Genomic DNA, 27639 nt, shown 5'->3' with positions numbered 1-27639 from the left:
GAAAAAGTAGACCTTTTTTTTTCAGGTTTGATGTGTGGTTTTGATAGGTTGGATATTTTATTCACAAAGAATCATTTAGTGTTGCCTTTTTTTTTCCCCAGTGACCAAAATCCAATGTCTTATGTGTATTGTACACATCGATCTTAGTGTCAGGGAGGAGTAAACCTTTTCTTAATGCTGGCACACTTTGTATATAGAAACTTGTTATTGACACACAAATCTCCATTTACTCACACGTACACACATATACACTTGACTTAAACTGTTTTTATATTGTTGGAGAAACGAGTATGGATGCATGTTTTTGAAATCGACACATTTCTAACTAATAATCAGACACACACACAAGGGCTTTCAAAGTGCAAAAGTTGAGATCTGCAAAGAGGTTTAATCAGAGTAGACTGGATTTCCTGCCAGAACTAGGCTATGTTTACATTTGCTATAGTATTCTGAAGCCTTCCAATTATGTACTGTCTTGCACTCCCTCACACATTAACCTACTATGTGTGACTGCACCGATGGCAACTAGCACTCCCCACGAGCTGATAATCACTCCAACATCTTGACTGACTTTAATATTCTCCATTTCTAACAGCTGATGCTTGAGCGTTGCAGACAATCTCGCTTCCCGTTTTTTGATGGCCAAAATACTCACTTTCATAAATGGACTAACTTACCTTTATTGGCTCAGAGCTAAGATTTATTGGAATAATCTTTTGAGATTCTGATTTTGTGATGTGAAATGTTATTTGTGTTTTACTTGCCTGATTCAGTTGTAATCTTGTTTGACATTCTCTGGTCTGAGGTGTTTTAATCCCTCTAACTTTAGCAGCTACATTACCTTTTACTGCCCTTCACAAGCTGGTTGTCTGGTCGATCATCTGGCACTGGTGATCTTTAATGTGATGGACAAGCATATCTAATCTGTAGCCTAATAAGTGCCCAGTTTGTTTCTCCATTTCAGTCATTGAACCACAGACCACTGTAATGCATGATTGATGATCACACTTGTAATCGGAGGGAATAAATGTCATTTTTCCTCAATCTAACAATTACATTAATAAGGTTCTCATATCACCACATAGATCACTTCTATATGATCTTATGCAATGTTTAAAATGTACAAACTAAGTATGATGGTTAAGGGGATAGATCTAAATGGTCTTGCATAAGGTAAACCCAATAAAAAATGTCATTCATCTCAGTGTGTATTTATTTTCGTCTCATCGTTTCGTCATAGCGCACTTTTTTGTACATACATCTGATATTGAGGAATCTCAACCAGTCACTCAAGATTTAGAACATGTCACGTAGAGTAAACATAACAAAGATAATCAACGTGATAATTGATAAACAGCGTCCTCGCGTGTCGTCACTGCATAAATTGCTTCCACGACTGAGCAGTCTAAACAAATGCCTGTTTAAATGTTGGCGTATTTTCTTTTATAAATTGCTTTTTTCCCCCTTGACTAGCCTATGGCCAAATATACTTGAATTACAGACATATTATGTTGCTAGTCGGTCGGCTGACAGTTTTGCAATTGTGTACAAAACCTTGTCTGATATGACGGGCGCGATTGGGTTAACGGTCTTCAGCCGCCTGCACAAAGACGATATACAAGAGAAGATAATATCAGTCCCTGTTACACTCCTTTCTTCTGAGGCGAACACTGACTTACATTTGACGCATTTATACCATTTATCTGAATGGTGTACAATAACAGTTTGTCTATCCATTCACTTACATTCAGAACGGCCACTCTTGTTTTTGTCATTTGTGAACAAGTAACAAACGTTCACCGCACATTGTAGACAAGCAAACGCCTCGAAATCAAACTTAAAACAACCATCAACTTGCAGTGATTTTCGGGAGAACGGGGGCTGACAAGTCATCCAGTTGATTCGGTGTTTTTGTTTCACTTTAATACGGGGTCGTTTGGCAAATAATCGCAGTTTCGAAGATAACTGCGCAGTCGGAGCTTCCTATGTGCATTTAAGCGAAGGCGGAAGTGCGGGAGGGGGAAGCATCTCGCTTCGCTGCGTCTGGCTCGGATCGGAGCGGGTGTTTTTTCAGGAGGGAAACTTTACCAGCTTTAACGGGATTTGCGCACGATTAATTCATTTCGCTCAATTACCAGAGACAGTGCAGCCATACTGAAAGGTAGGAGCACGCCGCGCTCACGGAGACCTGAAATGTGTCGTGTATAGCGATATTTTACCCGCTCCAGTTTGCGCCATTTTCGCTAGTTTGGTAATGCATAAATGTGCGCCTTTTAGCTCTGCCGTTCTTTGTCTCTGCTCTTCCGTGGTCCGGGGGATTCTTAATTCCTGCCAAATGTTTCACATCTCCGATTGTTAGTCCACGGCAGAAGTCATTGGGACTCGGCTGAAATCTGACCACTTCTCCCATTCAAATCAAGTGCAATTGCGCATTTTGGTGCTGCACCAGGCCGTGGCGGACGCCAACAGCGCCAGCGCCTGTTTGGCTCGAGCGCCGTTCTGGCGCACATGAGTTAGCGCGTCGAGCTAACCGGTGGGCTCGCTGAACGCGCTGCGCCGCGTAGAGACGGACCCGTGTGTCCGACGACAAGTTCGCCGCGGAGCTTCTCGAGCATGTAGGCGAGCAGCCCCGGCTGAGGCGGGACGTCTGCGGCCACGTTTGGATTCAAAAGCAGGCGGGGAAACGGCAGGACAGCCGTGCCACCGCCGGGTAGCGCCGCTAGCCCCCTTTTAGCTCCCGGGACGTGTTGTTATTTAGCGCAGATGGTCCCACAAAGGTGGAAGCGAATGGTTTGAAATCACATTATCCCAAGTCCGGCGGCTTCCCCTCGAGTGGCCGGACACTTGGTGGGGGATTGAAGGTTGTTGTCGATGTTTTAAGTTGCATTACTCGGTTGTCATTACCTTTTTAGCGCTCCGTTGCTATAGCGATCAATTCAATGGACATTCCTTCACAGCCTCTTGATTACAAACAGCCATCAGCCATTAACATTAGGTTTTAACCCCACGTCACAATCATGGATGTCTTGAGCTCTCTTAATACTTCGCAAGTGACTCTTCTGAGTGAAAAAGATGGTGTTTAATTTATTCCTAACAAGTCGGTGCAGAGTTCCCCGTTTCCAGGCAGCTGCAGCCATCCTCCTCCTAAACTCTACACGTAATGTCAGGATGTTGACTTAAGCGATCACCGCTTCAAATCCACGTGAATGAAGCTGCGTAATGTTTAAATGTGGTCCAAACTTTTAATGAAGTCAGGCTGCGGTTGGTCGAAAGTTGTCAAGCAACTTGTACTGAAATCAGTTTGGCCTCAAGTAACGTCACTTTCATCCAGAAATCTACTGTGATTTTCAAAACTGAATGGAAAAAAATCTTTGTGTGTATCAGTTATGTGTGAAGTCACTTAATCTGGCTTTACTTTTAAGAGTTGCGATTGCTTCTAATGACTCACTGAACTTTCATTATAATCAATCAAACCTTTTGAGCCTCAGGTTCAGTAAATTAAAAACAACATATTTTAAAATGCACCATAACAAAGCAATGCATTTTGATGGATCCTCATCTTTGTTTCATAGTTGTTGTTTTTTTTTTTTTCTTTGGTAGCAGGAGTCCACACATCATGTCAGGCATTGCATTGAGCCGTCTTGCCCAGGAGCGCAAGGCTTGGCGGAAGGACCATCCTTTTGTAAGTAGCATCTCGGGGAAATCCACTGGTTGTCGTTTCTTAATTTAACATTGCCTCAAGCTCCCGTTTGCTTTATCAGCAAATGTGAATATTTTGACTGTTCACAGGGATTTGTTGCTGTACCTACGAAAAATCCAGATGGAACCATGAATCTCATGAATTGGGAATGTGCTATTCCCGGGAAAAAGGGGGTAATGTTTCTCATATTCTGCTTACTTTGCACATTGAGTACACAAATTAAATTGAATGTGCTATCTGGCGTTAAATCAGTTCGGTGTGGAATGGTACCGTTTGTAGTAGAACTCCAGGTTTCATGTGTATCGGTTTAAAAAAATCCCCGCTGAGGGTCTAACTTTGCAGTGATGTGGGTTGTTTTTTATAAAAATTTTTGGTTTGTTTGTTTTTTTCAGACTCCATGGGAAGGAGGCCTGTTCAAACTGCGCATGTTGTTCAAGGACGACTATCCGTCTTCACCTCCGAAATGTGAGTTACTGGATCGGACGCCTATTCCGACGCAGAACTAATCGAGATTAGAATGGGCTGTAGCAGAGTGATTCGATAAAAGTTTCTGAGGAATTGGCTTTAAAGTGTTTTTCTTTTAAAACTTGCTTTTTCCCCCAAACATGACAATCCCATAAACTTAATGAAACCCTGTTAATTGGATGCCTTGTATGGCTCATATGGGTTTAAAATGAGTCTCTGAGCACACGCACACACTTGGGAAGCATTAATCTGTAGCTGCATCATGTCATGTCTTATTTCAATCACCAATTTAACGACCTGCTTCCAACCTGTGGAAGCATCCTTGTGAGGAAGAAGAGTGTAATTACAGGCCGACGTTAAGTCTGCAGTCCAAGTAGTAATCAGTGTTCTGGCTGTGTGGGACGAGATCAACATCAAATAACAGAAGTATGAGGTAAAACCTCTTGAAACCATGTCAGGGTTTTCTCTGTGGGTCACGCATGAGGCGAGTGTGACATGAATGACGTAGTGTCGGTGTGAACAACACAAGCTGCTCGGCTCCACCAGCTCGCTGACATTTGTCGGTTCCGTTCATCTCCTCTGACATTTCTAATCAATCCGAAGCGCGAGTGCACTCAATGCGTTTCTTTTTGTTTAAGGTAAATTTGAGCCCCCGCTTTTCCATCCAAACGTGTATCCATCAGGCACAGTATGCCTATCTATTCTAGAGGAGGACAAGGACTGGAGACCAGCTATCACAATAAAGCAGGTTTGGATCACCGGCCGTTCGTGACACAAAACACTGGACTCACTTTAAACATATCGTTTTTCAAGTTTGCCTCTAAAACTTTATTGCAATAAAACACACCCCGATCGCCTCCTAACAACTTTTAATTTGAATGTTTTATTTCACTTTGAATTTCAGTCTCACTACATTGTCATATTTTACCGTTTGTAGGTCTTTTATTAATTTATTTATTTCAGGCACGTCACATTTCAAACATTTTGTGCAATTGCATACATAACCAATACCCCTATATACACTCGCATACATATCCCGAAATATATACACCATTTGATGATGATAAATAATTCAATTATAGCTAATGAAAATATGTTTATTCAAAATATAGAATCTATGTATAAGTATACCCACACATACTTATCAACAAACATACACACACACACACACCTCGTATATCTGATTGACATGCCTGAAAAGAGGTCCTACCCCTTCTCCAATATTTAAGTTATATTTTATAATCATCTTTCTGTATTAAGAGTAGTTGGTATTATATATGTAAATATAACCGTAGGAATGTTATCTTAATAAAGAAGACATATATACATATACTCTAATGTACTACTTTAATGTATTGACATTTTTCTTCTCCCTCCATATACATCTATATATACATACACACGCTTATATACCTACATGTAGGGTGAACAAGACAAATTAGAGGGAAAATGAATATAAATAAAGAAGTAAAGCAAAATCCATTTTTCTTATGTTTTATGTGTACCTGTTTAGTCTGAAACTTTAATGTACTGCTGCCTGTCAGGACAGTCTTTTAATCTGAAGGGTTTTCTGATGAAATAAAGTTTAAATACAAAATAAATATGGCGTAAACCAAACGTGTGTCTCATTTGATTAGAATATAAATTATAGCTAACGAAAATATATTCAGACAAAAAACGGATGAGCCTCTTTTCTCTCATCTTAAAGTTTCATGAGCTTTAAATTACTTTTCTGTTTTTCCCTCTGGTTTTTATCAGTTTAACTGTTTTTGTCTTTATCAGTTCCAAAAGGTTTAATCCACTTGTTTCTCTCAATGTGGAATAATCCCAATTTTTCCCTTTCAAGTGGATTTTTCCTGCTTTTTTTTTTTTGGTATTTTGTTTCATAATTCTTTGTTTTGTCAGTCTTCGTGTGATGCACATTGAATTTTACCAACCTGCATGCAATGTGTGAGATTGAGTAATAAATAATAATAATCTGATTTGGCGCCTTCCATCTCATCCCGGCAGGCATTTAAAACCTTCTACGTTCACGTAACTTTAAAAACTCTTTCTGCATATGAAGTGGTCATTAAAAGAAATGAGTGAAATGTGAATTAAAGCCTTTTTTCTTGGCTGCTCCCTCGTCCAGATCTTATTAGGTATCCAGGAACTCCTAAATGAGCCAAATATCCAGGATCCAGCCCAAGCAGAGGCTTACACAATCTACTGGTGAGACGCCTTTCATTCCATCCTTTCTTTTTCTCCAGTGTGACAGTGGTGTTTTGTTTTATTTTTTAATATCGAGTGGATTCGATTTACTCAGTCGTTTATTGAAGCGTAAAATAAAAGCTCCAAGGACACACAGTAACTTGATTTTTATTCCCCTTTCAGCCAAAACAGAGTAGAATATGAAAAAAGAGTTCGAGCACAAGCCAAAAAGTTCTCCCCCTCGTAAGGCGGGGCTCGCTCCGCTGCGGCAGAAGGAAAGGGTTTAACAAGAATCACCTCCCCACTCGGTCTCTCAATGAATGTGCTCCTCTCACATCGGGACTTGCTTAAAGACTTCTATTTAAACTCCACACATTCTGTGCCATCCGCTCTCCCCCAACTTTTTTTCTTTTTTCTTTTTTTTTTTTCCCCCCCTCCTCTCCCTCTGAATTGCCGGTCGGCGTGTTTTTCTGAGGGGACGGGTGCTCGAGCACCCAGGCCATTTCTTTTAAAACATTTAATTGTCTTATGTGGTGCAAAGGACACTGCTCGGTACCAGTCTCATCACCTCCATGCAAGCAGGCTGTCTTCAATGTTCAAGGAAAGAAATGTCCTGTTTTATTTTGTTCCTCCGTCACAGGGTCTGTTCCTTTTGTCCCCCTTTTTTCTTTTTCCTTGAATTTAATGTAAAATTAGCTTATTTCATTGTCAGTATTTCAACTGCTGTATAATGAATGGCACTTTTATACTGTTGTATCTCACTAGTGTCTCTAGATGGTTCTGTCTAATTCTTTCCCAGGTTTTCTATTCAGCATGCTGTAATATACCATAGATGATGCTGCCTTGGCTGTCTTTTTGTTATTCAGAGTGTTTGCTATGGAATAAATAAAAATGGCCAGAGTGACTGAGGCAGGTAGGGATACTTCTGTATCAGACTTTAAGGTTATATGGTGCTTTGTTCATGTATGTGTTGGCTTAATAATAAAAGTTTCTACAAAATGTTTTTGTGCGTTTCTAGATGAACGGCCAACATTTCACAAATGTTCAGCTAAGAGATGTTTTTAAGGTATGGAAATCATTGCATGATCACGCGGTAGCTCCTATTAACCTTTATGAAATCATATTTAATTCTTTTCAGCTTGGGTTTGCAGGGTGCTGGAGGCGTCCAGCTCATTTTGACGAAAAGGCAGGATAGTTGTTGTTTTTTAACATACAAGTGCACATACACAAGTTAGAAAGCTGATGTACAGACACTGACTTTTAATACATTGCAATCATGAGTGAAAGTATTGTATTATTAATAAACAATATCCCAGCAGCTGAAGTAACAACCACTACACAAAAAAAGCTGCCAAGCATCAGCTGCTGGGATAGAAAGAAATGGCACGAGCAGAGCACTTAAAACAGCTGTTAAACAAGGCCTATTAGCCAAACAATGACCAAATTTTAAAGAAAATATCAACATAATGCAACAGCTATAGGAGTTTTTTGGGGATGCGTCATTGTATTTTACACCTGAAGGTATAATACATTTATGTATTTTATCAGGGCCTTTCAAAACACAAGGACACTGTACAAAACACATGAGAAATGCAGTAGAAAACATTCGTAGCAGTAAAACAAGACGTTCAGGCATTTGCAATAGACCTGGTTTAAAGTGAAGACGCTCATTTAAAAAGGAAAGTTTTGAGTTGAGATTTACAACAGTGCAGGGAATGAATGTTTCTGATGTCGGGTGGGAGTGAATTACTCGTGGGCCGCAGGGTCAGTGAGGCAGTTTCAATACAATTGTCTCCATATTGAGATTGGAGTCATTTTCCGAAAGCAACTAGTTTTAAATCTAAAGGATATTTTGACTATTTCACCCGTCGGTCCAATTCATGAGGCCCCTGGATGTGTTTTACGTGGGAGAAAGCATCATTGTAAACTTCTGTATGGGTGAGATTTGGTCTGGAAGACTCCATGTTGCTCTGTTATGGCCGAAGCTGGAGGTTGCTCAGGGTGCAGTACTCGTTGCAGTACCAATGAGGATCGTTGTCCACCAGTGAGTTGCTGTAGAGACGACACCCCGAGTCTCCAGCGCTCGTCTCTGAGCCGCTCTGAGGAGCCATGGTGATCACGGTGTAGGGGAGGCCCAGGAGAGCTGCATCACAGACCAGGACGTTCACGTTGTTGTACAAGTGGTCCTCCTCCATCAGCTGCAGGGGACGCAGGTAGGAATGGTCTTCCTCCTGGTAGGAACGGTCTTCCTCCTGGTAGGAACGGTCTTCCTCCTGGTCGTCCACACACTTTGTCACCGTGTCAATCTGGAGCGTTTCCTCCTCGTTCAGCAGGTCCGCTGGACTTTCTTGTGCGACCACCCAGCTCTGTTAATCGCAGTGTGGATCAGACACAGGACACTTCCTCCGAGCGGGTTCCTTCCGTGTGACGAGCAGAACTCACCTTAAAGTCTCCCTCGCAGTCACCGTACAGCGTGTCAAAGTAGGACGCTGGGGTTGGGATGAAGATGTTTTTCCTCCACCTGATGAAGTGATAATGTCAACATGACATGAGGGTTTTTTTTTTTTTTTTTCTTTAAATCATTTATTTCTAGATTGGAATTGATGAATGATCAAAATCTGGGATTGTTTTACTTTTTAATTAAAGCGTAGCATAAAAGCAGGAGGAGAAGCACCGTCACACACAAGGGAAGGAACACCTTCTTTCCCAGCTCCGAGAGAAACTTGTTTCTTGGAAGATCTAAAGATTAAGGAAACAGATGAAACAGTGGCTGAACAAGTCAGAAGACCCTGCATTTGTAGAGAACCGTGTCCATTTCTTAGAAAATTTGCTGTGATTGTAAAAAATAACCAACACTATAAGTCACTGACTCGGGTTTCTGTTTCCGATTGAACAACTAAAGACAACAGTGAAGGCCCACGTGTCACAGAGCACCGCCACTACTGGGAAACATTTGCAGAAGGAATAAAGGCACAAATCCCCCCTAGATCTCCTGAGCAGAGCCGTTTGGATTCATTTTGAACTTTGGATGTTGTGTATTTCTGACAAACGATGTAAATCACGTAACAATCTACACTGCTCAAAAAAATTAAAGGAACACTTTGAAAACACATCAGATTTCAATGGTGAAAAAAAAATGTTGGATATCTATACTGATATAAACAGTTTAATGTCTCAGGAACAAAAGGATGCCACATCTTTTGATGGAAATAAAAGTTTTCAGCCTACAGAGGGCTATATAGATACCCCAAAAATCAAAGTGAAAAAATGATGTGGCAGGCTCGTCCATTTTGCCTAAATTCAATTTCTGCAACTCAAAATTCTTTTCAATATCTTGTGTGGCCCCCACGTGCTTGTATGCATGCTTGACAACGTCGCGGCATGCTCCTAATGAGACGACGGATGGTGTCTTGTGGGATGTCCTCCCAGATCTGTCTAAGGGCATCAGTGAGCTCCTGTAAAGTCTGAGGAGCAACCTGGCGGCGTCTGATGGACCGAAACATTATGTCCCAGAGGTGTTCTATCGGGTTTAGATCAGGTGATCGTGAGGGCCATTCAATTGTGTCAATCCCTTCATCCTCCAGATACTGTCTGCATGCTCTTGCCACATGAGGCCGGGCATTGTCGTGGACCAGGAGGAACCCAGGACCTACTGCACCAGCGTAGGGTCTGACCATGGGTGCAAGGATTTCATCCCGATACCTAATGGCAGTCAGACTGCCGTTCTCTAGCCTGTAGAGGTCTGTTCGTCCCTCCGTGGAAATGCCTCCCCAGACCATCACTGACCCACCACCGAACAGGTCATGCTGAATGATGTTGCAGGCAGCATAGCGCTCTCCTTGGCTTCTCCAGACCCTTTCACGTCTATCACAGGTGCTCAGGGTAAACCTGCTCTCATCTGTGAAAAGCACAGGGCGCCAGTGGCGGACTTGCCAATTCTGGTGTTCTATGGCAAATGCCAATCGAGCTCCACGGTGCTGAGCAGTGAGCACAGGGCACACTACAGGACGTCGTGCCCTGAGGCCACCCTCGTGAAGTCTGTTTCTGACTGTTTGGGCAGAGACATTCACACCAGTAGCCTGCTGGAGGTCATTCTGTAGGGCTCGGGCAGTGCTCGACCTGTTCCTCCTTGCACAAAGCAGCAGATATCGGTCCTGCTGATGGGATGAGGACCGTCTACGGCCCTGTCCAGCTCTCCTAGAGTAACTGCCTGTCTCCTGGAATCTCCTCCATGCTCTGGAGATTGTACTGGGAGACACATCAAATCTTCTTGCGACAGCACGCATGGATGTGCCATCCTGGAGGAGTTGGACAATCTGCGCAACTTCAGGAGGGTTAAGAAATCGCCTCATGCTCCCAGTTGTGATAATGACTCTAGCTAAAGCCAACACTTGTGGAAAAACAGTTGAAAAAGATCAAGAGGGAGGAACTTGAAATGGCCTCCACCTGCAAAACCAGTCCTGTTTTGGGCGCCATCTCGTTGTTGCCCCTCTAGTGCACCTGTTGTTAATTCCATCAACACCAATGCAGCTGAAATTGATTAACAACCCCCTCTGCCACGTACCTGACCAAAACCTTATCAGAAAAGCGCAATTGAATTCATGCCATACCCTGATAAAAAACTGTTCCTTTAATTTTTTTGAGCAGTGTATTTTCATCGACCTCCTGAGGGAGAATTACCCTTCGTTGCCGTCCAGTGAACCTCGGGTGACCACTGGCTCCACTGTCCACTGTAAAACCACTGGCCTGGACAGCTCCTCACTCTGGCGCTGTACTCGGTGCCCTCCTCAAAAGTCTGATCATCCATGGAGAAATGGGTTTGGTCTCGTTTTATGTCGTGCAAAATCGCCTGAAATGAAATGTGGAGACAATAGAAATAGAAAATGTCATGTGCAGTGCATCTGGAAGGTATTCACGACGCTTCACTTTTCCCACATTTCGTTACATTACGGCCTTATTCCTAAATGGATTACGTTCATTTTTTTTTCTTCAAAATTCTACACACGGCACCCCATAATGACAATGTGAAAAAAAGGGTTGTTTATTTTAGATTTTTGCAAATTTATTAAAAATGAAAATAAAAACTAAGAAATGAGATGGTAAAAATGAACCTAATCCATTTTGGAAAAAGGCTGTAACATAACAAAATGTGGAAAACGTGAAACGCTGTGAACACTTATGGATGCACTGAACAAGGCCTCATGTGTACACATAAAATCACTGAATACTGTTCGCACACGACTCTGTAGAATGCGGTTGAAATTTCATTGTTTGAGTCTAGAATGATTGCAATGATTATTTCTCTAGAATATCGTCTCCAGGAAAGTACATGTCTGCAACACCAACGTTTCAATTCATTTATGCTTCAGTTTTCAGGTGATTGTGGATCATTTCGTTAAGTTTCCCCTGAGAATAGCACATCATCCGATTGTCTGAAACCGAAGGAATGGTTCCTCGTGGAAACCCGTTGATAAGAGGATTATAACTGATCATTTGGCTTTTAGTTCAACGCGTCGTTCTCATGCTGTCACGTATCAGATAACCCCCAGCACCTTTAACCAAAGAAACAGTTTCTCATCTCCGCGACGCTGAACTGACTTAGCGCGGCGACCAAGCAACCACAAAGTTTCGTTCTCAGCGACGTAATTGGACCCGATCCAGGTGAACCTTTCTGAGTCGCTGCATCTCACCTTGTCACTGCTTTTCCAGAGGCGGAGCTGGAACTGCAGGTCGGCCGTCAGGCCGGTGTAGCGACTGTGTTCCTCGTAAGTACTGTTCCAGGTGAAGTGGTACTGGCTGGCGTTGTGGCCGACTGCGAGGCAGCAGGGTGCGTTTGGCTGAACTGATGAGAGGATACGGACAGGCATGTGTTGATGATCATTGTCGTCCCTGTGTGTTGTTTTTAATACTCACTGTTTTTCACAGGTACGTAATTGTCATCCAGCGGCACACAGATGTCGGACCCTTCCTCTTGGTTGCGGCAAAGTGAAATTCTGTACGTATCAGTTTCTGAAAAGGTGTCTAAATCTTTGGGCGTTTGAAAAGAGCAGAAATAAGAATCTCTGGTTTTCGTCAGCTTGCACACATACTCTATCCTGTAAGAAGAAGAGAGGCCCGAGTGAGACACGGCACTGCCATCACTTTGAGGCTTTACAGTAAAAGACAAAAAAAAAAAAACGAGTCTCACGGGTCGTATGTTTCTGTGAAGTGGAGCCAGTAGGAGCTGTTGTTTTCTGCTGTGATGTTCAGAGTGCAGCTGACAGTGAACAAGTAATCATTGACACAGTGGAGACGATGGTCCAGCCCTGGAGTACAAACGCAGGTTGGAAACAGTGCTGAGCATCCATCATGTACATTAAAGCTCATTTCTCACGAATTAGGCATGAAACGTTTCTCTCTGAACTTTGACTTTGCACTCGCTTTTTTTTCTGTCTTTCCACAATAACTTGTGTTTTGACTGCCGAGAAGCCTAAAATAATGGCTGTTGACTTTTTCACAAACTATATTGAAGCATTTCTCTTACTGGTGATGGTTTTTCTGTCAGCCCCGAATAACTTATCGACTCTGATTTCTTGTTAAAATTACCTCAAAGGATTCTTGCTGCAAAATGATTTTGAATCAATATCTCCTTTCCTTCTGCTTCCAGTCGTCTCTCTACATGAAGTAACTCCTAATAAACATATTTCAAATCAATATTTCCTCATCTGTAGGTTCTCGTATTGAATGATAAAGTCCCCCCCTCTGTTTTGCTCTGCATCCAGGTTTCCTTCGCTCTGCGATTGCTTTGTTGTCCGTACAGTTGAACGTGTTTGTTTCTCATTTTTTTGCTTTGATTTTAAAAACGCGAGTGTGAGAGGAAGTGTGTCTTCCATCACAACACAGTTTTATTCATCACAACACCTCACAAACTCTTCGGGGTCATTTGACTATTTCTAAAAGCAAATTAATGTTGAATTAAGCTGATCTTGCCAAGAAAAGGTTCATGACCATCAGCCTCAGTAAGCCTCAGACACTGATCTCTCTCACCTGAAGCCTGAATCAAACACATAAACAGACAGTAGCTCAGTTTACTAATTTTTTGTTTGTCAAATACCATCTTACATTTCTATTTTCATTTCTATTAATGCCACAGACACGAAATGCAGGCCTGATGATTCTGAACATCTGTGATGATTAAAAGTAAAGAAAATACAGGCAGAAATAGAACCTGTGATTTGACTTCCAAGCAGCCGGCCTGTGTTGGTGGACAGAAACACCATCAGCAGCATCATCTTCAGCCTGGGTGGAGGACGCCCATCCATTTCCTCAGCCTGCAGACCACCTCCCTCTGCCCTGAAACTCTGATCCAGGACTGACAGAGTGCGGCGCGGCACGGCACGGTGCGGCAGCAGGCGGTCGTCTCATGTTGATAGCTATCACTCACGTGGCTCTGGTGGGGAGGATGTCCTTTTTTAGAGCACGCGAGTGAAGTTTACCGCTTTCAGTCCGAGTAAACAAAATGTAGCCGTGTCTCATCACTATCCATCTTCTGGGCCTTCTTTAAAGTTTTGCTGCAGGGAGTTTTAGTTGTTTAATCAATGCCTATTGACTTTGCACAAGAAACCAGCGATGCTTCACATTGATTCGTGGTTTTCTCTCACGAGACGTGAGATGCTTCCTGTTGTAAGATCCTGTGCTGGATGGATGGTAAAGCTTTGAGACTCCTGTAGACCCATTGATGAATTGACAAGGCAACAACAGAACACTCGCAATGGAAAACGTGATCTAAGTTGTCCATAGGTGCGAATGCCAGTGTGTGTCAGTCGGTGTGTGTGTTTCCACGGTGACGGCCTGGCAGCCTGTCCATGGTGCACCATGTCCTCTCCCTGAAGTGGATGAAGCAGCGTAGAGGATGCATGTATGGAAGTTGTAGAATCACACAAATTAGAACGTAAACAACACTTTCTGCAGGCAAGCCGTTAAAAACACTCCTTCACTAGACACGAGCAAGCAGACAGGAGAGCGAGTTCGTGTTTGTGCAGTCGACAACAGCCTTGTGCAACGTGTCATCCAGTTCACTGACAGCGGATACGATGAATATCAGTTGTGTTTCGTGGTGAATCTTGAAAAGATAAGAGGTAGTAGCAGCAGCATCAATCACTTCCTCTGATGATTTACATGAGTGATGATTGATTGCCGGTGAACAAGCCAACGTTCTCAGCATTACCAGGAGCGTGTATTTTGTTTCTCAATTGGAGAAACAGTGATTTGAGAATAAATGCAAATTCCTGCATGCAGGACCAAGGTGGAATGTTTTTTTTTTCTAACATGTGAAGTACTTTACTGCAGGGAGTAATAGTAATGGTTACCACAAGGCCCCAGTTTCAATATAACACACTCTTTAAAAGATTCAGCGCCTCAGACAGCCGAGCTCAATTTAGGTCCTTCTATAAAAACGATCTGTGCATTTCTGATCGTCTTACAGGACCACAGCGTTCTCAAAGGGACTATTTTCATGAGTACAACCCTGAGTGACATTTGCCTCGGCTGTGAAACTGTGTGAACTTGTCTTACAAACATGCTTGAAGTCTGCAATTAAAAAAATGTCAGTATTGCGTTTTACACGAGATCAGAAGTCACATTGACGTCATGATCCTGGTTGTTTTATATCTGACTTGACCACATGTCTACTTTGTTAGTTTTCCAAAAACGTTTGTCAAAAAAGCCATTTTGTGTGCTGAAGGCATCTGAATAGTAAGAGGCTGCACTTGAAGTTGACATTTACGCTGATAAGATCTGAGGGTACGACTGCAGCGTCAAAAACCCAAATTATCAAGTTTTTGAAAAAGTGCTTTATCAGTAAAGGCATTTGCTCTTTGAAGCTTAAGAAAAACACACAGAAAAACAACTAAAAGACAGAAATGACTACGCAGTATAGGACCACTTTACGATGAAGACGATAATTCATGTATATTTATACAGCATATCTTTATTTCACATGAGTGTTTACACATGGTACCTTCAGGTTATTTATTGCACAAGTTATTTTACACGTTTGACAGAGAAAAGAAAAGAATTACATGACATTGCTTCATTTACATTTTAAATGGGTGAAACAAAAACAGTCCAGGACCTGAAAGGAATCTGAAGGCTGTGGCTTTTTCCTTTTTTCGTCTTACACAAAGTGCTATGAATCCACCAGGATACAAAAGATTTTTTTATAAAATGATCCGGAGGAACGTTATGGGTACAGTTTTATTTTAAACTACAGATTTCTATCCACATGAGGGATCTTGTTGGGCACTTGAGGTACACCAGCTTGGGTCACTCACAGGCCAGTTTGCCATCGAAGGACGAGAGGGTGATTGCGAAGGCTTGCAGGGCACACATGGGGAAACTGTAATCCATGGAGAACACGTCCTCCGCCAAACGGCCAAACTGCATCACGATGTAGTCGTCTAGAAAACACACGAGAGAGATGCTCAAGGTGCGGAAGCAAACGAGACATGGTGGTGGTTTGACAGCCGCAGAGAGCAGGGGAGAGGCTGGGTTACCGTTATCAGGGTGGATGATCTGGAAGTTTTTCACGGAGGCCTTGGTGACGCGTCCGTGGAAGTTCAGCACATACGACTGGGTCTGCTCGTTCCAACTCGGGGATTTGTTCACGAGCGTCACCAGTTTGTCCGTGTTTCCATTTGCATGGCGGACGAGCAGAGTCTCCAGCTCCTGAGGAAGAGAGAAATCGTTGGTTCATCAGAAACATCCGACACCAAACCACTTTGTCTCCAGGCTATATCTGCTGGATCGTTTTGGGACGTACAGTTTTGGGATGGATCGTCACTCTTTCGTCGTTCTCCAGCATGCCAGGAATGATCACTGTCATTTTCCTCGGACCCCTGAATCCCAGCACGTTGGTCTCCTGGGAGAGCGAGAAACGTTTACGTCGCACGCTCTGCGGTTTGAGTGTATTCTGTGTCAAGTGAAGTGTGTGTGTTCGACTCACATAGCAGATGGCTGCCAGCTCCTGCCGCAGTGATTCACACTCTTTAATGAAGGGTTTTTTCTCTGGGTTTTCACCTCCGTCGTAGACTGTGAATTTTGTACCCAGAACATTGGACCTGAAACACACCAATCATGATTTTAGATCTGATCTGTCGAACCTGCCATGCATACTGCCTCAGTGTCGCCAGGCTTGATGGAAAATATAGTTTTTATTGGTGCGTTACATTCACAGGATTGTCTGTTCCATTGCTTTGGTTTGCATTGATGCACTGCCGTGAAACTACCAGGTTTTTATTTCCTATCAAACTGTTGGTCCTGATCTGCTGACCTTTGCTTCTCCCCTTGTCATCATCACAACAATCCTGCTATCACGAGAAACCAGATAAACTTCCAGAAGGTTTGCTCCAGTGTCAGTTGGATCACAGAAGCATCTCAGAGTTATGAAAACAGGGGGAAAAGGACCTCGCATGGAAAGATCCATTTGAATTGAAATATTTCGGACGCATAGGGAAATAAGAGTTACCTCAGTTTTCCTATGTAACAGCTTGTATCTCTGGAGAGATTTGTTGGGTCAGTGGAAATGAGATAATTGGACGTCTTGCACTTTTTCCTCTTCCTGCCCGCCATTAGAAAGACCTGAGAAGGCGCACAGCAAAGAGCAGAGAAGAGCTTTAAATAAAACTATTGATAATATTACAAGAAACGTCACTGCAGATGGTTTAGAATTTCCCACCTTTTTGCCGTCCTCCTTCTCCATATGAAGGTAATAGGTTGGGTAGAGCCCCTTCTCCATGCCTCTCCTGTCCCTGGTGACCCGGCACTGGATCGTCACGTCTCTGGGAGCTGGACGCACCGCGAACTTCTCCAGATCCTCCACTGACAGTGGAGAAGATGACTGGAATAAGAAGAATTGAGAAGAATCTTCACCACTCCTCCCCTTCATATCATTGACAATGTTCCGGGTGTGTTCGTTCATCGTAATGCCTCACTCTGTCGTTAGAGTCGCTGCTCGAAGGTGAACTTTCCCTGTAGTTGGAGTTGAGAGAAGCCAGGCTTTGTGTGCTTTTCTCCGCTTTGCTGGACTTTTTTTCCTTCTTCTTCTTCTCCTCCTGGACTTCACCGTCTTTGCTCTCCTCACTTATTTGGCACCTGGCTGTGTAGACGAGCACACACAGCGTTCCGATCTGCTGTAATTTCACAGTATCGTTGCTGACTCAGCACACTGAGCCAGATTATCACTCACACGTGTTGAGCTGCTTTTTCTTCCTGGGTGACTGAGGAGCGGGCCCCTGAGACTCGTCCTCCTCTTCATCGCCACCTTCATCGTCCTTATTCCCCTTCGGACTCGCCTCTTCCACCACCGACTCGACCTCAGGCGTAAAAGCCTCCTGCCTGTGCTTCTCTGTGAAAATGGAGCGAGTTCAAATGAATCAGAAACTAAGTCAGCATCTTATGAAAATCAGTGTCGATTTATTCATGAGCCTACTTTTACGGTCTTGCTTGGTTGTCTTGTTCGTCTTCTGTGTGTCCCCAGATTCCTTGACTTGGTCTTTCTTCTTTGGTTTTTTCTCTTTCTTCTCCTTTTCTTTATCCTTTTCTTCATTATCTTCCTCCACCTGTTCCACCGCTGAAAAGACAGTTGCTGATGTTGAAGCGTCGCCTGGTTTTTTAAGAAACATTTATAAAGACAATGCCTCCACAACAACTGCGATCCAAAAGTTTGATTGTACGTCTTACCTTTGGCTTTTTCTTTTTTGCCATCTTTCTTCTTTGTCTTTTTTATGTCCACTCGGGCTTCATTCTCCTGCTCGCAGTTCGCCTCAGGTTCGTCGTCTATTTCCAGGTTCATTCTCTTGGGAGTAGCAGGTTTCTCTGAAGGCGTCTCCGCTAACGTCACATCTGTGGTCACGCCGCTTTCACCCAACGTGATCTCATCCAGCGGGTTGTCATGAGCATGCTCCACTTGATCTCCACGAAACAAACAAACCACATCAGATCACACTGCTCTTACTCTTAAACACAAACAGCAGGATCACGTACTTCAATCACATTCTCCGAGTCATGAAGTAGTTATTGATGCCAATACGGATCTGCTACTAACCACTCAGAGAAGTGTTGCTCAGGGATTGGCTGATCAGCAGCGGCGTCTCATCGGAGCGGGCTTTGTGCTTTCGATTCTTTTGCCGGCCATCCCGATTGGCGACGACCATTTGAGAGTCAGCTCTCTTCTTCTGCTGCTTTTTGATCATAAGGGTTCGCTGCGGGACAACAAGACACATGCAAAGTATTACTTCTTATGCTTATTATATGTACATCCATCACATATCTGAGACACAGCTCACACGCCACTCTCAAACAGGAAAGGTCACGTGACGACCATCTTTGGGCACAGACGACAGATTACCAATCGCGTCCTGTGGTTAATGATTCTGTAGAAGCACGGTGACGACCGTCTTCCACTGGGTTTGTCTCCTGAGCTATCTGTCTGAGTTTGAATACAATAATAAAGATGTGGCGGTCTTTTCTAAACATCTACACAGCAACTAAAATAATTTAGATGAACATGTTTTTTGTGTCACAATTATAACATTGCTACTCTTATTAAAGGTTTTTTTTTTTTTCATATTATAAGAAATAAGGCAAGAATTTTTTTCAAACTGGAGTACTCTGGCTCACTTGTTAATATTCCTTTAGTTAGACTATCTTGTCATCTTTTTTGTATATTTTTTTGTACTTTAATGGTTAAAATCAGAAGCTGAAACACTGGATAGTACAAACTGGGGCTTAAACATTGAACAACAGCAGGTGGTTCTGACACAGGTCGCCATGACCTTGTGAGAGTCTGAAAAGTGCTTCTATTTGCAAAGCTCTGCCTTTGTTTTGATCTTTTGTTGAAAATGGTCAAACACAGAATTTGCCTTAATTAATAGCTTTCCTCCTACATGTATGTTTCACACAGCTCAAAATCTAGGTGTGCACTGTAAATCTTAGATGAAATAGGCAGAACTATATCTACACAATTTATTGAAAAAGTGTTTACCTGGTTGTCCAGCTTCTGTTGTCGTATATCGGGGTCTTCCATGTCAGAGTGAAGACTCACAGCTTATTACAAAACAATCAGTGGAAAATTAGGAGACGCTGACAACAACGGATGAGAGCCAGACTTATGACTCAACGTGAAAAGCTTGTAAAAAATGTTTGGTTATGTCCAGAGAAGAGAAAAACACTGGGAACAATTAAGTATGAATGTGTTGATAGAGCTCCCCAGCTCCATCTGCCCGTCTGTCCACCTGCATGCAGCAGACGGCAAAGTGGATTACAGGGGGATAATGTTCTTAAACTACAGTCAGAGTGGACGGCCAGTCTTTTCAACAAGCTTTTCAAGAGTGCTTTATGGCGATTCTGGGGCCTGCTGCCACAGCACAAACAGGAAGGTGGTGGTGCACCAGGAGCAGCCATTTGGAGCTGCTCCGATGACTGCATTACAAACCGTGACGCTGCTGCAGTCAACACAACATCATCCTAACAACTCCTGAGTCTCACGCTCTTCTTCTCACTTTATTTTTCATCCATTAACATTCCTCAAAACAACAAAATAAAACAAACAAACATAAAAAACAGACGGGTATAGGCTGGCCTTCAGCAGGACACGCAGTGTATCCTGTTGCCATGGTTACGATCATCATGGCGTGATGAAGAGAACAAGCTGTTAAAATATATGTAAATTTAAGAAGCTGAGGAGTGTTTTCATGGTTTAAAGTTTAATATAATAAAATAGAATATATAATGATATGTAGATATTATTGTTTTTCCTTTTTTTTTTTTTCAAATTCATATATATAGCAAAAAGATTATATTATATTATATTATATTATATTATATTATATTATATTATATTATATTATATTGCTGGAAGGAAATCAAAGGAGATCAGTGTTTGTCGCCATGGAAACGCTGCAGCTGACAGACAGGAACAGGAGTCTGACAGTTGGTGCACACAGGATGTGCACCGAGAGGCAAGCACAGAAAATTTCATCTAGACTTTTTCTAGTTTAATTTTTATATCGCTTTCTTAACCGGAAATGAAAAACCAGCTTGTTGCTAGGATACCGCCCAACAAACAGGAAGCTGTCCACCAACGTTCCTGATCAAAATTGAGCTAAAAAATACTTTTAAGTTTCTTGAACTATTTTTGTAAGTGTGCTAAGTGTATCAGTCGTGCTGCTTTTATTCAGCTGTGGACTTTGACTCTTTTTCATCGTAATAGCTGGAAGATAAAACACTATGGTCACAAACATCAAGGTAAGCTCGAGTCATTTCTGTAAAATGTCAATCATCTGTCGGCCTTTTTGCAATATAATTGAAATATAAAGAGTCATGTTTTCTTTTCCTCTGTAGACATCACAGCTTCTGAACGCTAAGCTAATGCTCTGGTGAGATCTGTGCACACGATCCCTGCTCCTCTGGGTGTATTTACACTAACTCCATGTCATGTCTCACTCTGAATCCAGGACAGACATAAGCCACCATGACATGGAAAAGATTGACAAGATGCAGTCCATCCCTGACTTGGAGAGGTTTCTGTCCCTGTGGATGATCAGGAAACCCAGCAGGCTCCTTGTTACTCAGCTTTACTCTTCTCTGTTGCAGGGTTTTGAGTAACGTGTTTGCAGTTGACCTTCCTGAACCCCAGAAAGGAGTTCTGCTGGAGCTGTATGTCCAGGCTGTGCTTTTTGGTAGAAAGCACAATTTTAAAAAAGAACAAACTTCTGCTCTCCTGTCCATCCTCAAATCCTTTCACGAGGCCAATATTGGTAGGTACAGTAATTATTAGAACCACATGCACACACACACATACACACACACACACACACACACACACCCACACACACACACACACACACACACACGCGCGCACACACATTGAACCCCACATGATGTTTTCATCAAGATTGTATGCATGTTATCTTTTGTTATATGTACATTTCAAAAGTGACTATATGTCCGTTCTCTCCACAACTCCTTTTAAGTGAGCACCAAATTAAGTTGATCAAATTAACCTCCACGAGTGTTTCTCCTGTTTAACTAAAGTTTTTAACAAAGAAATGAAAGGAAAACTGGAAAGGGAAGAAAACTAAACATGCTCCAATATTAATTCAGACAAAGAAATGTTTTGTTTCTCCCAAACAACCCTACATTTTTCTAAATATTATGATCAAAAGAAAATTTAATACCGGAGATCATTTGCAAATGGTTGCAAGCAAATGGTCAACATTGATGTTTTAACAAATTTGTTATTGCTGAGAGGAAAGCTCACTACCTCGCTGTTATCAAACTAACCTCACATTTGAAAAGACGAAGAATGAAAGTGTGCTTGACCCTCTTGCTTCAAATCAATCATCAATTTAACAGGTTCTCTGAACTAACGTGGGATCATGTGTTTGACGATCTTTTCCTGCAGAAACTCCGCTGGACAACATGGAAGAATGTTTCCGATACTTTAAGGAGCTCCTGCTGTGTCACTCAGTCAGGGTATGTTTTAGTTTAAAACTCATCATTTCCAATCACTGTAATGTATTCTAACACACGTTTCTCAATATTGCAGCGGCCTCCCTTCAGTATTAATCTCTTCAACTCCGAGGAGGTGAACTGGGTCTTTGAATACATCCACAACAGCTATATAAGACACTACAAACTCTACAGACACGTATTTACCCCGCAGGTATGAGAAAGAAGTGTCTAGATTTAGTCCTTCTTGTTTCAGTTCCATTTTACTGCTGTAAGGATTTGGGTTAACGTGTGAGAATAACAGGAATTATTTTCCAGTGTTGTTTAACCTTTTTTTTTTTGAACAGGTTAAACTTGATTTGTCTTTGGCATATTCTGAAATGACAGAAGAGGAACCATCTATCATGAAGGACTCCTCTTTGTCAGGTAAACATTTTGGTGTTGTACTAGTATAAGGTTCAAGGGTTGCATGTTTTGAGTAGTTCAGACGTCATCCAAGTTTCTGAGAAAAATGTCAAATGCAAATATTTGAAAAAAGAAAAAAAAGAACTTGTCAAGAGTTGTAAAATTTTACAAATATAAAAACGTCTTTAAAGTCACTGCCTTTACCCGATGGTAGTTTACCTTGTATGGTAATGAAATCTTTCGAAATATTTTACAGTTTTTAATACTTTCACTGGGGCAGACGTTGGAAATATGCCACAAAAAGACGAGTCACCCGAACCCCACGAGGGATCGGTCATAGACGGGGAGTGAGCGGCACTCTCCTTTTCAGGTTCTTCTTGATCGAGCAAGAAGTCAGACAGCGAATGGTGCTCCTTCCTGGACAACTGGCTCAGCGGATGAAGGAAGTAACATCTCAACACAACAACACATCAGATGATTCTTCACAAAACACCAAAATAAAGGATGACACAAGTTCGGGTTTTTTTTTTTCTTTAAATTTGTTTTTATTTATATACAGCATGTGTTAAATCAATTTCAAATGAAATTGGACAAATAAAACATTTGTTCTATTGTTATAGTAACTTTTCTGCTTACACAGCACTCTATAAACCTTTATTTGTACAATTACTGTACATTTCTCAATGACCTCATTTCAGAAAGGTGCTTCTTTTCACGCTGAGGAATGAAATAAATGGGAATGGTATCGGCCGAAGTCGACCTGGAAAGTATTTTTGCTTTTTTTTTTTTTTTTTTTTTTACAGTCGTCTGCCTTGTATGTCCCGGATGGAAGAACAGGTTCAGAAGAATCACACAACAATACAAGGTACATTTGTACGATACTTGACAAGGGAAAGCATATTTTTTTTTTAGGCTTCGTCAATTTTTTCTTTTTATAAAGTAAATGAAGTCCTAACGTATTGGTCCACGTCGTAGCACTCGCAGAAATCCTCCCTGGAGGTCGCTTTCTGTGCCGACATGGTGTTAATAAGTAATACAGTGACAAAGACCTTCACAGTTAGTTGGAATCAGTTTCTTATTGAGGAACGTTTACATGCATGAGCGCTACAGGAATGTTCGAACACACTGCCAACATTTCACTCTTTACATGCTTCAACTTAAGTGTTTGTCAGAATTGACAATAAAATACGTCTCTAAGAATCTGTTAGACAACTTTTCACAGTGCTTTCATTTTTTACTCCCCCCACACAGCGCTAGGAAACCCATGCTTCCTGAAAACATCTTATATAATATAAGTATGTGTGTATAAGTGTGTGTGTGTGTATTATTGTGCAATGTTTGCTCTCCTGCAAAGAGCACTGGAAACATGATGAGCTGACAAGAAGGGCTTCAAGCAGCCACAAAGTTGAATCAGAACAAAGATAAGGACTATCACTTCGTGCACGCTTATCTTGGACTTGCAGTCAACGGTGCGCATTAAGGCACGTCCTGATCCCTGCAATCCTCGCCTTCCAATCAAACGCCGCCATGAAAAACAAACGGTTAAATAAAAGCTGTTGAGGGAATGAGGTTGACTGGTTATGGTTCAAACTCCTCCAGATCCAGCAGCATGATCTTAGCTGTGTTCTGAAAGAGCGCCGCTCGGTTCTGCTGCTCCCCTTTCTTCACCCAGTGGCCGTAGATCCGGAAGGCGCAGCCGTCGATCAGTTTGCGAACGCCGCGGAGGGAGTATGGATCTCGGGCCAGCACCTCCCGCGTCAGCGGCCGAGCCCTGCGGTAACGGCTGTACATCCGAATACAGGCCAGAACGCTGACTATAAGCACCTGCAAACATCAGGGGTGGAGATGAGCATCACTCTTCAACATTCAGCCTTTTATCAGCTTCCTTGACGAGACACACTAAACTCACCCTGAATGTTTTTCTGGGACTGAACAGCCGCACGTCGTCTTTCTGGTACTGTCTGAAGAAGGGATGTGCCAACGCTTGTTCAGCAGTGAGACGGACCGCTGGGTCCACCACCAACAGTCTGGATATCTGAGTATGAGGTAGAAATATCAGAATATGGGCCATTTTTCACACTGGAAAGAACGTCAGTCGGACTTTATGGGCCACCAGATGGCAGGTTAAACATGTTAACGAAACTCGCTCTTAAAAGAAGCAGAACTTGTTGACAGAATATGAGCTCACCAGATCTTTCACGGTGTCGGACCGGTCGTCCCACTCCGGGGAGCTGAACTGATAGCGGCCCTCCATGATCATCCTCAGCATCAGCATCTGCTTGCGATGCCAGAAAGGCGGCGAGCCGGCCAGTAAAGTGAAGAGGATGACGCCACAGGCCCAGCTGAGCAACACAGAACCGCTCAGTTAAAAAAGAAACGGGAAAATACAAAGGATTCATGTTTGTTAAAGTGTCAAAAAGGCTTACAGGTCGACCTCCTTTCCATAGCCCGGGTGCATTTCATCCATGGAGCATTTCAGTATTTCAGGGGCTAAATAACCAGGCGTCCCACAGAGCTCTAACAAGAAAAGAGACAAAACCAACATATTCACTTCCTGTTAATGCAAACTAAAGCAATCCCCATGACTCGTCACTTTCAATGAGCAGCTGTCGCACCTCTAAGCTTCTCTCCTGGTTGTAGCTGCACTGAGAAACCAAAGTCGGACAGTTTGATGTGGCCGTGGTCGTCGAGGAGGACGTTCTCCGGTTTCAGGTCTCGATGCACGATGTTCAGAGAGTGGAGGTACTGCACGGCCTCGAGCAGAGCTCGCACCATACACCTGAAGGGAAACAAGGAAATTACAGCCTGAGCAGAAAAGGGAGCAAACGAAGCTGGTTCGTGCTCATCTCAACCATAATTTTCCGTTGCACAAAGATACTTTAAAAGTAGCTTCAGGAACACATTGATCCCACTGTAAATTCACAGGGACTTTTAAAAAGCCTGTGGCAGCGACATAAACGTAAATATTGTGAATAGTTAACATTTCATGAGGGGGAAAATGTTGCATTTATTCAGTGTAAATGCGAGAATAAGTCGTATGAGGGTTTATTGCTGGCGCTCACCTGGTTTCCTTTTCACTTAATGTAACCTTTTCTGTGAGGTAGTCAAACAGCTCTCCTCGTCTCATGCTGTTAATACACAGCAAATCATCATCAGTGTGTTAAGAAAGAAACCGTAAATAATGCGTGCGTTATTCATACTTACAGGTCAAACACCAGAAATATGAAGGTTGTTGATTCATAGGAGTCAATGAGAGTGACTGAAGGGAGAAATAACAGCAAAACAGCTTCAGTTAAAAATTTTCAGGAACGGAAAGTCAAAGATTCCCCCATTCCGAGTACTGAGCAGTGAACTGTGACGTACTGATGGAGGAGTGTCCTTTCACCATGTTGAGCACTTGGATCTCTTTCAGCGTGGATGTTTTCACCTCCTCCAGCTGCTGGGCCGTCATCTTCTCTGCAGTGATCTCGATGATCTTCACCGCCAGCTCCTGACCCGTGTGTCTGTGCACACACCTGCGCACCACGCTGCTCACTCCCCTGGCAGGACGAACACACAGTCAACTTGGGAGTGGGCATCAATAGCAGTAATAACTCAGACATGCACATTTAACATAAAAGCCGAGGGGCGATTCCACAACTTCTGCAAATTCCCTGGGCCTGACCAAGTAATGTAAACATTACATGTCCTTCCATTGAACTTCTATACAGATTTATTTATCTTTGGGTGGCTGACTGAGGGTGTGAATGACCGTCACAGGTTAAACACAGAGACACTCACAGACACTTTCCTCCACTAGTAATTTAGGTTCACCAATTCATTGCATGTTTTTGGACTGTTGAAGGCAACCGCAGGACCCAAATAAAACTCAAGCATTAGAACATGCAAACTGCACTGAAACGGGCACTGCAGAACGTACACACACACTGAGCTTAGCATCTTTCTCACCATGTTTCACTAATACATGTCACTAACATTTCTCTCTCTTCTTCAGTCTGTGGCTCCACCCCCCCCTCCCTCTCTCTCTGGTCTGAGCCTCCCTCCATCTGTCTGCAGCGAGTGGATTTCTGTCTGTTTGCCTGCTGCTCTCTGACTCTGTACTATCTTATTCTCTCCTTCCATCTCTTAACCGTAACCAGAACAGACAAAGCCTCCTCCTCTGAGTCTGGTTCGGCAGGTTTCTCCTCCTCTGAGCCTGATTCTATAGAAAGTCTCCACCTTTAAGTCTGGTTCTGCAGGTTTCTCCTCCTCTGAGCCTGATTCTATAGAAAGTCTCCCTCCCTGAGTCTGGTTCTGCAGGTACCATCACATTAAAAGGGAGTTTTTCTTTTCCACCGTCTTCTCTGCTTGCTCATGTGGAATTGTTGCCTTTTTTTTCCTCAGTAAAAGTGCCTTGAAATGACTCTGGTGTATTTGGCTATATAGATAAAATGAAACTGATTTGAATCTAAACTTGACTTTAAAAAGGGAGATCTTTGCAGGTTAGATTCAAATGGACATTGACAGTTCTTGATCTTTCCGGACTCACCTTCCAATCACCTCTTTAGGATCATACTTCTGATAAAACTCCTTCGCTCCAACCCAGTCGGGTAATTCCTCTCCAACAACAATGTCTTTAGTCATGATGGCAGCACATAAACCTATAACAACAACAACGTTACCAAGGCATGTCACGTGACTCAGATTCCAGGAACTACTGTGCAAACAAGGAAGCGTGTCTTCAGCCTCTCTTTCCTACATCATTGGAGTCATTTTCGTGCTACACACGCATCTCTGAGTCTGAGCTGTCGTTGGTGAGACTATCAGTGTGTCCTTCATCCATCCAGACAGTTAGATAACCTGCTCCATGTTCCGGCCTCAGCAGGTTCACTGACCCGACAGGAAGCTGCGACTCACCGGACTGAGAATCTCTCCAGTGTGGGAACCTGAGCTCGGTTCGTCTATCGAGAAGCCATCAGGGCCTGAGACTCAGTGTGGAAATGATCTCCAGTCCGGTGTGAGACTGACGCTTGAACCTGAGCTGTTTACATTCTGCTCGCATTCCTCCAAACCGAGTCTCTTCTTCTGCGCTCTTCAGCCTTTGCAGCTGGCGCCGCGTGGAGAGCAACACTGCCCCCTACAGACTGTAACCTAAAACTCATCTGCTTCAAAACCGGCTCAGATAACAGCTCTACACCTGTTTAAATATAGACGTATATATAAAGGCTAGCTGTCTCTCTGTTTAACCCCTGGGTGGAGTTTGCATGTTCAATCTGTGTAAATAAATAAATAAATAAATAAATAAATAAATAAATAAATAAATAAATAAATAAATAATCACACTGCTGCGCTGGTGCTTTAGATTTTCATGCTTCTGCTCTTATTGAAATTGGGATTTCGGTGTGGAACAA

The 27639-nt window shown here is 42.7% G+C and overlaps 5 protein-coding genes across 9 annotated transcripts; 2 read left to right on the top strand and 3 right to left on the bottom strand.

Annotated features, from left to right (window-relative positions):
• The first annotated feature begins 1847 nt into the window (after window positions 1-1847).
• Window positions 1848-7358, top strand: ube2ib (ubiquitin-conjugating enzyme E2Ib). Of its 2 annotated transcripts, none has more exons than XM_080460498.1 (7): window positions 1848-2161; window positions 3601-3682; window positions 3790-3873; window positions 4093-4165; window positions 4804-4913; window positions 6297-6376; window positions 6539-7358. In XM_080460498.1, exons 2-7 carry the CDS (start codon window positions 3617-3619, stop codon window positions 6600-6602), a joined length of 477 nt encoding a protein of 158 aa, XP_080316624.1. In that variant the 5' UTR covers window positions 1848-2161; window positions 3601-3616; the 3' UTR covers window positions 6603-7358. The 2 variants fall into 2 exon arrangements, with proteins under 2 accessions (XP_080316624.1, XP_080316625.1); XM_080460499.1 differs by having other exon boundaries at window positions 2009-2161; window positions 3604-3682; window positions 6539-7357.
• A 242-nt stretch (window positions 7359-7600) lies between these two features.
• On the bottom strand, window positions 7601-13703 carry LOC308120082 (interleukin-21 receptor). Its single transcript, XM_080480479.1, has 8 exons — window positions 13563-13703; window positions 12543-12660; window positions 12269-12450; window positions 12046-12197; window positions 11036-11204; window positions 8989-9094; window positions 8798-8876; window positions 7601-8721 (listed from the first exon to the last, which is right to left on the bottom strand). Exons 1-8 carry the CDS (start codon window positions 13654-13656, stop codon window positions 8329-8331), a joined length of 1293 nt encoding a protein of 430 aa, XP_080336605.1. The 5' UTR covers window positions 13657-13703; the 3' UTR covers window positions 7601-8328.
• A 1578-nt stretch (window positions 13704-15281) lies between these two features.
• LOC308107964 (tubby protein homolog) lies at window positions 15282-19637 on the bottom strand. Of its 2 annotated transcripts, none has more exons than XM_080460592.1 (12): window positions 19377-19637; window positions 18438-18594; window positions 18074-18304; window positions 17823-17963; window positions 17580-17738; window positions 17326-17489; window positions 17070-17231; window positions 16860-16972; window positions 16338-16452; window positions 16155-16253; window positions 15889-16060; window positions 15282-15792 (listed from the first exon to the last, which is right to left on the bottom strand). In XM_080460592.1, exons 1-12 carry the CDS (start codon window positions 19416-19418, stop codon window positions 15659-15661), a joined length of 1689 nt encoding a protein of 562 aa, XP_080316718.1. In that variant the 5' UTR covers window positions 19419-19637; the 3' UTR covers window positions 15282-15658. The 2 variants fall into 2 exon arrangements, with proteins under 2 accessions (XP_080316718.1, XP_080316717.1); XM_080460591.1 differs by having other exon boundaries at window positions 17823-17996; window positions 19377-19616.
• Window positions 19638-20311: 674 nt separating this feature from the next.
• On the top strand, window positions 20312-22998 carry cfap119 (cilia and flagella associated protein 119). Its single transcript, XM_080462142.1, has 8 exons — window positions 20312-20638; window positions 20735-20769; window positions 20848-20913; window positions 20987-21150; window positions 21798-21868; window positions 21942-22058; window positions 22192-22270; window positions 22506-22998. The coding sequence occupies exons 1-8, from the start codon at window positions 20621-20623 to the stop codon at window positions 22598-22600; spliced, it is 645 nt and encodes a 214-aa protein (XP_080318268.1). The 5' UTR covers window positions 20312-20620; the 3' UTR covers window positions 22601-22998.
• A 21-nt stretch (window positions 22999-23019) lies between these two features.
• phkg2 (phosphorylase kinase, gamma 2 (testis)) lies at window positions 23020-27340 on the bottom strand. 3 transcript variants are annotated; one of them, XM_080462109.1, is made up of 10 exons: window positions 27146-27340; window positions 26778-26889; window positions 25613-25788; window positions 25454-25508; window positions 25312-25377; window positions 24865-25028; window positions 24676-24766; window positions 24438-24591; window positions 24159-24284; window positions 23020-24073 (listed from the first exon to the last, which is right to left on the bottom strand). In XM_080462109.1, the coding sequence occupies exons 2-10, from the start codon at window positions 26870-26872 to the stop codon at window positions 23828-23830; spliced, it is 1173 nt and encodes a 390-aa protein (XP_080318235.1). In that variant the 5' UTR covers window positions 26873-26889; window positions 27146-27340; the 3' UTR covers window positions 23020-23827. The 3 variants fall into 3 exon arrangements, with proteins under 3 accessions (XP_080318235.1, XP_080318237.1, XP_080318236.1); XM_080462111.1 differs by having other exon boundaries at window positions 26988-27315; XM_080462110.1 differs by having other exon boundaries at window positions 26778-27317.
• Window positions 27341-27639: the final 299 nt, after the last annotated feature.

Source organism: Lipophrys pholis (assembly GCF_963383615.2).
Source record: "Lipophrys pholis genome assembly, chromosome: 1".
Lineage (NCBI taxonomy): Eukaryota > Metazoa > Chordata > Actinopteri > Blenniiformes > Blenniidae > Lipophrys > Lipophrys pholis.
The sequence above is the reverse complement of the archived record's forward strand: the minus strand, read 5'-3'. Positions and strand labels throughout refer to the sequence as shown.